The 10904-nt window shown below is 44.5% G+C and overlaps 1 protein-coding gene across 4 annotated transcripts in view; it reads right to left on the minus strand.

Moving 5' to 3' along the window:
* grid1a (glutamate receptor, ionotropic, delta 1a) overlaps positions 1-10117 on the minus strand; it is a 245317-nt gene extending 235200 nt beyond the window's left edge. For 2 of the 4 annotated variants that reach the window (XM_084375780.1, XM_084375781.1), the window contains exons 1-2: positions 9538-10117; positions 7857-8012 (exon numbers count right to left, since the gene is read on the minus strand). In XM_084375780.1, the coding sequence (XP_084231906.1) occupies positions 7857-8012; positions 9538-9616 (235 nt within the window). In that variant the 5' untranslated portion in view covers positions 9617-10117. The remainder of the gene's footprint in view (positions 1-7856; positions 8013-9537) is intronic. The other 2 variants (XM_084375778.1, XM_084375779.1) reach the window with 2 other exon arrangements.
* Positions 10118-10904: the final 787 nt, after the last annotated feature.

Genomic DNA, 10904 nt, shown 5'->3' on the forward strand with positions numbered 1-10904 from the left:
TAAGAGTTGAGGGACCTGTGATAGGGAAAACATATGTTGTGTGTTCATGTGTATGTATAACAGGCGCCTCGCTGAGTTATGTGCGGCCCGCGTGCAGGTGTTCCGATAGCTATGAATTTTTTTGCTCTTTTAGCAGTTCGTCACACGTCAGATGCTGCTGTCATATCGCAAAATCAATAAAGAAGCTGGATTTCTTTCAAGCAACAATCACATGGAGAGGCCAGGATACATTCTGTCGCCTGCTAGTTTGATGTCATTGTCTGACAGTGCTAAATGACACAGATGATATTCTCTGATGCCAAATTTAGGAATCCTGAGCGCACCATGGGAGGAACAAACAGTCAAACATCAATCAAGATTTTTCTATACTCGGCCCATTTAAAAATGTATCCGCTCCTCAAATGTGTTTTTCCCGCATTTGTCCTTCAGCGACAGACAGCCATCATACCACCCAGAAGCCATTAGTCAGCCTTATACACAATGACCCCCCGAGAACATCCTCAATCAAACATGCCAGTGTGAAAAGCGATGAGAATACTTTGAAATCAGCCCTCAGCTGTCTGCCAGCGAGGCAGCGCGGCGAGTGCGATGAATGCGTAAACGCATAAAGACCCAAACGTAAATGCCACTCTCTCTAATTAGCGCAATACACTAATTCTGTTTACATCGCAGACCAAACATCACTTCTCCACTCTATGAAAACCCTGCAAAAAAAATCTGTTGAAAGATTACAGCGAGAAAAGCAGCACATTGCTCTCCCTCTCTCTCTCTCTTGCTCTTTATTTATTTATTTATCTATTTGTGGGTGAAAACTTGTTTCTGCGCTTTACAACAAGGCCGGCCCTGTTTACTCAAATTAAAAGATTGCTAAAATCCGAGCTCATGGTGACATTTAGCACGCCGCCGATGATTCCTTTGAATACAGATCAGACGTGGCATTTAAGTGAATTGACGCCTTTCTTGAAGTTAATCAGCAGTCCGAGCGTTCTGACTCAAAATTCACTTTCAAAGGCTTCACGCTGTCCTTTCAAGGGTAGTCTGAGAACTGCAGAATGAGACATCTATTACAGATGTCGAAACGATGTGACACAGAGGTATCCCACTGCAGGAGGGATACTGACCAGCTGTTCCTGTACAGCGCAGAGGACAGAACCTGGAGGCCAGCTAAGCAGAGCCAGTATTTAACAGCCTTGACCTCGCTCTGGCTCCCTCCTTCTGTACTCTTTCTCTCTGCTCCCTCTTTCTCAGCAGTTGCCAAACACTGCTGACTCTGGCTAAAAGCTGGAGGAATATGTATTCTTTGGTGTGTGTCAGCCCACAGTGGATACAGGTCCCATAGGGCCTCCCCTGTGTCATCCACACTGTATAATGTGAATGGCACAGGTACTGTATATAGAGGGTCAAACACAGGTTTGTACAAGCCACAGAACTGCACTGTCGGTTACAGTAGAAGGAATGACCTGTGAGTAGGAAGAAGTATGATTTTTCTCTTCAAGGAGACAGATTTGAGCTGTGAGGAAGCAGGCAAAGAATGAGTGTAGCGGTAGCGTACAGCCAGCAGGGAGCCAAACTCACACAGCACATGCAGTGCACACACAACAGCATGGCACTTTGCACAAATGCAACATCAACACATTCGGGCCCTCAGATATACTGTTAATCACACGTTCTTCGCTGCACTTTTGCGCAACAAATGCAGAAACGGTCCGCGCGAGCCCAGCGGCTACGTGGGCATCTCTCACTGTGTTATCAGGAGCTCAAACCAGGAAAAGGTGGAACAAATTCAAGACCCGTCAGCGTTGTGATGGACATCTGTCACTTTTTGGTTAATGCGGTAATGGATATTATTTGTCACCATTTTGTGAGACTATTCCTGTGTTTATTTTTCTCTTAAAGGTCACAAAGTGTAGAAAGGGAGTTTGCCATGTCTTATTTGATTATAAAGCATGTCTAGGTGTTATGGTCCTGAGTTTCAGTTCTGAGATTTCCTTTCCTTTCCGTTCCACTTCCTGTCTTTGTCTGTTGTCCCGCTCACCTGTGTTCCACTAGTTAATCATTCCTGTGTATTTACGCGTGTGCTCACTCTTTGTTGGTTCATTTGCATCTCCCGTGTCTTGTTTTGCTCCTCATGTTCTTGCCTGTGTGTATTTTCTTTAGTTTTTTTTTATTTTTGTACTTCATTAGTTCTCTGATTTGTCGCTGCCTGCTTCATTTGTTTTTGTTTCCTGACAGTTTTTTTTTTTTGGATCACAGCTTTTGATAAAGCTGGCTTTTTGTTCGCTTTTCTTCTGCCTGCCTTGCGTTTTTTGCCTTTCGGCCTTTTTTGTGTAACCGTAACACTAGGTGCTAGATAAATACTTTGAAATGATCAAAACGCTCAATACAGAAATTCTCGGTATTCAAAAGTTGTGCCTTCAAAGGAGCCATCAGGTCTTCTGTTAGGTTGTGATGTCACAAATGAACATTCACCGCCCCCAGCATGGCCAAGGTTTCCTAAAACGGCAGCTGAACTGATGTAGAAACATAGTGGGTGTTGCCTGCTCGGGCCTGTAAGTACTGACTAATCAGAATGGACTGGGCTGTAAGGGAGGGGGTCTTAAAGAGACAGGCACTGAAACGGGGGAATTCACACAGAAGGTGAATAGAGGTGTTGCAGCAATGGACTTTACATGAAAAATAATGTGTTTTTTGAACATTAAAGCAACAATATGTAACATTGTGGAGAAAGATAGTTGATTTTTGAGCCCCAGCCCAGGTCATCAAATACTGACGCTTAATGTAAGACCTTTAAATGCAAATATGTGGATATATACATGTATACTCCTTAATCCAATCATAATCTTTATCCAGGCACCCTACTGCAGAAGAATCACCTCAAGCTTGGTATTACTGAGTCATCATATTTTCAGGATGGGTGAAATGAGTGATAATCTGCCTTTCTATTTTGTGTCTCTCCTACATAAGAATGTGTAGCTGACCACCAATGTGCAAACACAAGCAAGCCACTAAAGGCTAACAGGGATGCGGAGCAGTGGGCCTTACATTGTGAGAGGATTAAACGGTGAAAGGTATACCTCTGCCGCAACATCACTTAGCTGATTAAGGTACCAGCAGGCCTTTATACAGCCCATTGAGGAGCTTATGACGGATTAAAATAACCACTGGGTAATTAACAGGGGCCAGTAAAATGGCCTGATCATCCCCCTCTGTGTAGTGCTGGTAAAAGACATAAAAAAACAAACAAATCCATTACCAAGATTTATGCAGCATTATTAAATTCACCGGGACAATAATAGTGAAAGGGCAGCATTCCATCACATTTAGAGCATGGGGAGTAATGAGTTGTCATAAGCAGAGAATCAGATGAAGGATATTACATTACCCATGCCAACACTTTCAAAGGAACCATTTTCTCCACCTTTGTCAGTACAGATTGAGCAAAAGAAAAAAAAAAAAAACAGAAAAAAGAAGGAAAAAAAGCAATCGCACTGCAAGTTCTTCAAAGTCTATTGGCTTACAGGGACAGAAAGAGCAAAGACTCAAATCCTCCTTGACGTTACCTTGGCAGGGGTTAGATGAAAATGGAGGGTCACTCGTGGTGTGGTGTGTGAAGAGGACTCAGTGGGACAGAACACTCAACAAATTACTGCACATTAGAGGAGCAGGAAACGACTTCCTCTAACTGGCCAGATGGCTCCGTTTTACCTGCTTTGTTCTAAACGTACGTTTTTAAAGAAATGGGACCCTGCAGGGGTTTGACAGAACTACAAAACGTGTCATAAAAAAGGATTTCAACAGCGCTGTTACAAAGGTGGAGAGCAAAAGATTGAATGCCAATTAGCAGAAACTCTAAATATTGTGTCCGACATATCCATGTTGATGTTCCTTTATTGAATATTTCTCTGTTTTTCATGAGTTAGTATTTTTAGCCATGATAGCTAATGTCAGCTGGTTCAGACTAAACTGTCTGAAACTATCGGATGGATTGGCATAACATTTTGATCAGACATTTATGGTGCCCAGAGGGGGAACTTTTCATCTTCCACCACATCTTTGGTTTTGTGTCAAATATCTTGACAACTACAGGGTGGGTTTCTCTGAAACTAGATGTTCAAGGTCCCTTGAGTGTGATTTCTAATGAGTTTGGTGATCCTCTGAATTTTCATTGAATTTACATTGATTTATGACCAAAAACTAGCAAAACTAATGACATTCCCATCCATCACAGACACAGAGGCAGGCAGGTTGAACAACAAAAGGCAAGTTTAAATAACGACAGCTGAAGTGCAAAAATCCAAAATGCAAGTAACAAAACACACGAGGAACGGACACAGGAATGCAGGAGACGCAGGATGAAACCAGACGAACCAACAAATACACAAGGGCTAATGAACAAAAGAAACACAGGTGTACATAGGAAAGGGGGCAGGAAAAGACAAAGACAGGAAGTGGAAAATAAAACCTGACACAGGAGGATAAACTTTCAACTTAAAACATGAAGTCAACTAAGCTCATACCATGACACCATCGAAACGCTTTGATGGCAGGACAAATCCCAAATGTCGCACCAACTCTACACTGTATGGTTCCCAACCCTTTCAAAATGGATTGTTCATGTCCTCCGAGCACATCCACCTAACAGGCAAAACGTTTCCTAAAATATGCATAGGTTCTGATTTACATAATCACACAGGAAGGTGGAGGCTTTGCTGTGCCCCTTTCTGCCGCTTCCTTCGAGTGAAATGCAGAACAGAAAAGGTTATAAAAGTTTTGTTTCTGCCGTATCCTCCTCTGGCCTAGAGGACAAACTTCTACTTTTAAATCAAGCTCGAAAGAAAATCTGAAGTGCAAATCTCAAGATGTGTGAGAGACCACATTCCTTTCATTTTAACACTTGCCATTGTCAGATTCAGTTATGCCATTCACCGGATATATCGTACTCTTGAGAGATTGAGCTCTGAACTGAACATGATGTATAGTGTGACACCGGTACCTCACTGTCTAGGCTGTGGTCGTGCTCTGAACTTTCACATCCTTCTGAGACCTACTCTGGACCTACTCTCCTGAGTGATGACTCACTGACACTAGATAAGTGAGGTCCTCCCCTCACAGAGAACTGCGTATAATTATTGCCATTACCTTATCTTGGTCTCTATAAAGTGCAGGAACTGAAGGTGGAATGTCATCGATATATGAGACTGTTTCCCCGATCACGTTTGTTTGTTTTCTGTGACAGCACTGCAAACTGATGGCATCTAATATCCCTCAAGTGCTCTTCTGAGTTTTCTCTCCTGGTGTTGAACTCGTCCTGTTCATTCTCTCCAGTTGCTCCAGCCTATAAATAGGGACGGCATCTGCCAGTAGTGTGGTCAGGCGGGATATATCCAGCCAGCCTTGAGCTGTCATCTTTAAACGACTGAATAGTTGAGCGTATCTGTGCGCATGGTGTCTGTGTGACATCCTTGTTTATATACGTTGCACCAGTGCAAGGACAAAGGAAGCCAAATAAGGACAAACATGACGCTGCAACTACTTTTTTCCCTGCGCTGGCAAATTTTCCTCATCACCTCACTCCTATCTTCCCTCTCCTCCTGCTCCTCTTTTGTCCACTCATGTTTATTCAGGTCTTGATCATAATATTCCCCCCCCTCCACCATTACTGGTACTCATGATTATTCTCATCCTCATTGCTCTTCTCACCTTCCTTCCTCTTTTCTACACTTTCCACCTCTATCATCTCATCCTCATTGCCCTCACCGCCCTACTCATTTCCTCCTCTCCTTCTCCTCTCCCTGCCCCTCCTCTCCTTCTTTGCTGTGTGATGGCGAGGTCCTGACTGCCACTCACAGTGGGATGGCAGCAAACAAAAGAGCAAAGCAAAAGGTCGACTCATCCTGCTTGTCACTCATCACCCACCACGCTTGCCTTGCGTCTGGTGCAAGGATCCTAGGGCCACCCATCGATCCCCATGTCATCGACTGCGTATTATTCCCTCGCTCTCTCCAGAAACTGAGTGGCCTCTAAATAACCGTTTCTGCAAATATTTGAGCGGAAACTGTAAACAGCAATTGAGCGTGTTAAATGACGCCCAATCAAGGCTACCAAAAAGCACTCAAATCAGAGGAGAACGGCTGTGAGTAATCTTTAAAATTCTCTGCACATCTTTAATGTTTTTAAAGCATCATCAACAACGTCTTCGAAGGGTGACTCCACCAATTTTCCACATTAAAGTGTGTTTACAGGTCTTGGGGAGTACTACTGCATATGTAAAAAACGTAGTTTATGAAGCCTTTTGTGCATCCAGTGATGTCACTCAGTGGCTAGGTTGCATTGTGGGTAATACAGGCAGCAGATTTTGAAAAAGTCCACTGGTCTATCAGTGAACTCCTATAACACTTTTGGACTCATTATGGACAGTTTATAAACAGATGATCAAAATTTCTCAAGAACTGGCGCATACATTACCCACAATGCAACTTCACCACTGAGTGACATCCCTGGAGGCAATTTATCAGATTACAAGCATCTTCCTCTGGAGCCATAAAAAGGCTTCATACTACTGTTTTCACATCTGCAGCTGTACTCCCCAAGACATGAGAACACACTGTAACGAGTCAAACTGGTGGAGTTACCCTCAAAGCTGCGCTATAATATTATCGAGACAATTGTCAAAAGAAATAACATCCTTCAGATACTTATGAGTTCTTAAGTGGGCGCCCATTAAACACCCCATGTTTGACTATGCTGAAGAACTAATCACACTGCTGCATGAATGCCAAATGATTTGCTGGCATGTCTGTTTAATTACTACGTTTTTGTATCTCAAGCAACAGCGACTGAAAAAATGAGCCAAGTCACACATGATGTGTGGAATACATTTTGTTTAATCTCATCTCTGCAGCACAAAACAGGACTATCTCCTCTGCCAGTCATGTGAGCCTCATCGGGATTTAAGTTTACAAAAGCCATGTGAATTAGACTGCTCGATATCTGAGACATTGTTAAGGACCTAAACGCGAGAGCATAATTATAGCAAAACGGCAGGAAATGTTACCATCTTTCTGTGCCTGTCAGGGGCACTATGAATAGCAATGAGTCATCAAGGCCTTTGTACAACTGGGGACAGAAGTACGGTCTGGTAACGTAGTGCAGGGGACATAAACAGCCTTTGAAGGTCCCTGGGAACCTATTAAAGTCTTAATGATTCATTTTAGCGGAAGAATTTTTAATCACTTTTGCAGTCAACACTGTATGGGACCATCTTTCAGTGACTGAGAGCGATAACCTTGACTAAAATAGTTTAATCGCTAATTTCCGGTCCATTTTGGTGGAGGTGTGTGTGTGTGTGTGTGTGTGTGTGTGTGTGTGTGTGTGCATTCTGGGCACTCATTGGCAGCCCAAATGAGGCAGACAAAACATTTAAAAGGCAGAAGCTGAAGGTTGATAAATGTGCATGATGAAAATCGTAGCGCTCATCCTTCAGAGACACATAAAAGCCAGAAATATTCTTCTCTCCTGTGATTTTTCAGTAGTGGAGTATTGGTGCTGGAATTACACTTGATCATCTTCAAAAATATCTCTCATTTCACATGAGGTTTATCTTCAGCTGCTAAGGCTCTAACTCAATGCTTCCACCTAGCTTTTTAACCACAGAAGACACCTTGCTACACTCTCTCTCATAACACATCCAGAGACACATGGATCATCATCACTGACAGCTCCTCAGGCTCCAGCCACACCACTCTGACTGATCAACATGTGAAATGACGATCAGCTCATGCCTACCCTCCTCAGCTTCCAGAGAGGTAAAGACCGCCTTCCTGACTTAATCACATAAAAAACAAGTGCAATCTTACCTTCCTGCACCGCCTGGAAGGGGTTGTTGGGCTCGATAAGTTTCACAGAGTGGGTGATTTTCTCGCTCTGCAGAATGTCGTCGTTCAGACTCAGGTCTGAGATGGCAAGCTGGAAAATCTCGTCATCTCTCACTGCGTTTTCCTCGAATATGGCACCTGTTGAATAAAAGCAGTGACAGGTTATTGGAGAGGTGGGCGGAGGAGGGGTATATACCTTCATGTTTACAGACTAAATATTTTTCCTTCTTATCTTATTGTCCAAAACCTGTTGAAGTGTTGCATTACTCAACAGTAATGTGAGGAATCTGTCTTGTTTGTGCTTTATTTAGGCTGGAAGTTGTGCAACATGTGCGTCCCAGTGCGCCCTGAGCAGATTTCAGCACCATGGACAGCGCCACCATATGATTTGATGCGTAAAGTGGCCAAACTTGGAAAAGAAATGGCTGTCACGTCCACTACAAGATCAATGGCACCCTTCCCTAATAAGCATTATAGGCCTGGTGGTGTGGGAGGCATGCTGAAGCTTCACACTCTCCATCCCTCCCTCCCTCCCCTGTTTATCAAAATGGCATCAGCTGCTTTGGGTAGACGCGCATATATCACGGGAAAGGGTTTCAGGAAATGAGAAGTATAATTGGGGTACCCGAACGTAAAATAGCGCATCAGCCAATATTATCTGGATGGAGTCCCACCTCTGTATTAAGCCAGTGACTGAGCACCTGCTGCTTGCCAGACTGTTGCAGTAAACTGAGAGCAGCAGCAGCGGCGGCGGCAGCAGCAGCAGCAGCGGAGGAGCACCGAGACCAAATTTGCTCACAGTGACATTGACATTTTTATCTGAGATTACAGCGTCAGTCATTTTAAGTGGCTACCGGACAGAGGGCGCAAACGGAGGCTATTGTTCAGTCTGTGGAGAGGGTTAGAGAGAGAGAGAGAGAGAGAGAAGGAGGGGGGGTGATCATATATGTATGTGCAAAACTATCAAATGTGATGTGACGCGATGTTTCAGATCAGAATCCTTCCAGACGAGTTTCAAGCCTTGAAGGAAAGAAAAAACAAAAACGCAGCTCTGGTTTGAAGTTTGAGAACAAAGAGGCTCTATGCGTTTTGCATCTCTAAAACGAAACTCCACTGACATTCCCTCTGTCTTCGTATTGACATTGCAGTCACGTTCCGGTGAAAGTTGAGGCTTGTCGGGTGCAGACAAGAGGTAGCTTGGTCCTGAGAGAGCCCTCAGCCAATTTGGCTTAATTTCACCAAAGCGTCAAGAGAAAACGGGCCTTTCCTGCTTACTGTAATGCGTGTTTTTTTGGGGGGGATGCAGAATTGGCAATTTGCAGGCCGACAGTGGTGCTTTAGATGTGAAGCCAACATGCATGCAGTGAAGAAATGTCTGCACAAAATAAAAATTTGAAAAAAATAGAGATGAATATTGACATGAATAACTGGAGTGGTAAAGGTCAGAGGCATGGCCGTTTAGAAAACGCCAACTTTTCAACTTGAGAGTCAAAGTGTTGCTTAAACACAGGATGCGAGCTGAATAGACTATTTATCCCGCCCTCTCGCCAAAAAATCCTCTGATCAACGCAGTATGCTCCGGCTCAGCTTTATCCCCGCACGCTTCTGCCTCTACACCTGTCTAACCCCCCCCGAACAGCATGCTGCCCGATCGGACGCTTACCGATATGTATGATGGAGTCCGCTTTGGCCGAATTGCATTGCAATATCCACAGGGAAAGGCAGATCAGCAGCAACTCCATCTCGGGATTTCAGCGAGGCGGCTCATCCAAGCTCCGCTCGGCTGTCCTGTACTGTCCAAATGGAGCACCCAAAGAGGAAAAAAAAAAAAAAAACAGGAGAAGAAGATGATGATGATCAAAAAACCACGCGCAAAACAGAACCTCGGTCCTCCTCCTGGCACACCAGACCCGCATGAAACCCTGCAGAAATTATCACAGTTTTTTTCCCCCTCTCTCTCTCTCCCTCTCTCTTCCTCTCTCTTCCTCTCTCTCTCTCTCTCTCTCTCTCTTTTGGAAACCAACAAAAAAAACAAGTCGACCGCAGGAAGGTGGGCTCTAAACAAAAAAAAAAAGAGACGAGGAAGAACCGACGGGGACCCGAGGTAAGACTGAAAAGACAGGTAGCCCGGTGAGAGAGCCCGGCGTTTCCTCTCTCACTCTCGCCTCTCTCCCTGCGCTCCGGCGTCTAAAGCATGGCAAGCAGCAAAAAAAAAATTGCGGAGGAGGGACACCCCTCTAACTACACACGGAGAGACGCTCACACACACACACACACTCACACACACACACACACACACACACACACACTCTTCAGTCCTGTCTCGATCACGTGACTGCAGAGACTTCACGATTCGGCTGCTGTCCCGACAAGCCGGGTAGAAATGATTTGGACTAGCCGGAGAGAGACGCTCGGAGAGGCGATATCCAAACACATGACTGGAGGTGAAAACAGAACCAAGCAAAAAAAATAATAATAATCAATTTAAAAAAAAAGAAAAAAAAAAACTCTTTAAGCTCACGCGTAAAACCAAACATGTAGATCGGGAGCGGACGGCGGTGTAAACAGTTTTACTTTATGGAGAAGTTGGCGTTTCCAGGGGGGGTTGAGATGTGTGAGGGCGCGGGGAGGCGTTATTTTTCTCAGCGCACTTTGAGTGGCGACGGAGCGCGGCTGAGGTGGCAGAGAGGAAGGATTTACGCACCGCGCTCCTCGGCGAGGGCTGATGGATGAGGGGACAAACGTGACAGAGTCCACAACGCCTGACTGAAGCCGGATGGAGTTACAGCGGTGGAGCAAACACAAACGCCTCGGTGTTTGGTTATTTTCTTATTACTGCTGCATGACTTCATCGATCCATCGATTCTTGCTTCAGCCAAATTGACGCCCTCCTTGCTCCTATCTTTTTTTTTGTTTTGTTTTATCGCGGGATTATGACAAAGGACAGCTTTATTATTATGATTTTTTGTGAATCAGACCACAGGGTGCCAGTCAGTCACACGCCTCGCAGAGCTACGAAGAAGAGGAAGA

Source organism: Pagrus pagrus, assembly GCF_965226575.1.
Source record: "Pagrus pagrus genome assembly, chromosome: 15".
Taxonomy (NCBI): domain Eukaryota; kingdom Metazoa; phylum Chordata; class Actinopteri; order Spariformes; family Sparidae; genus Pagrus; species Pagrus pagrus.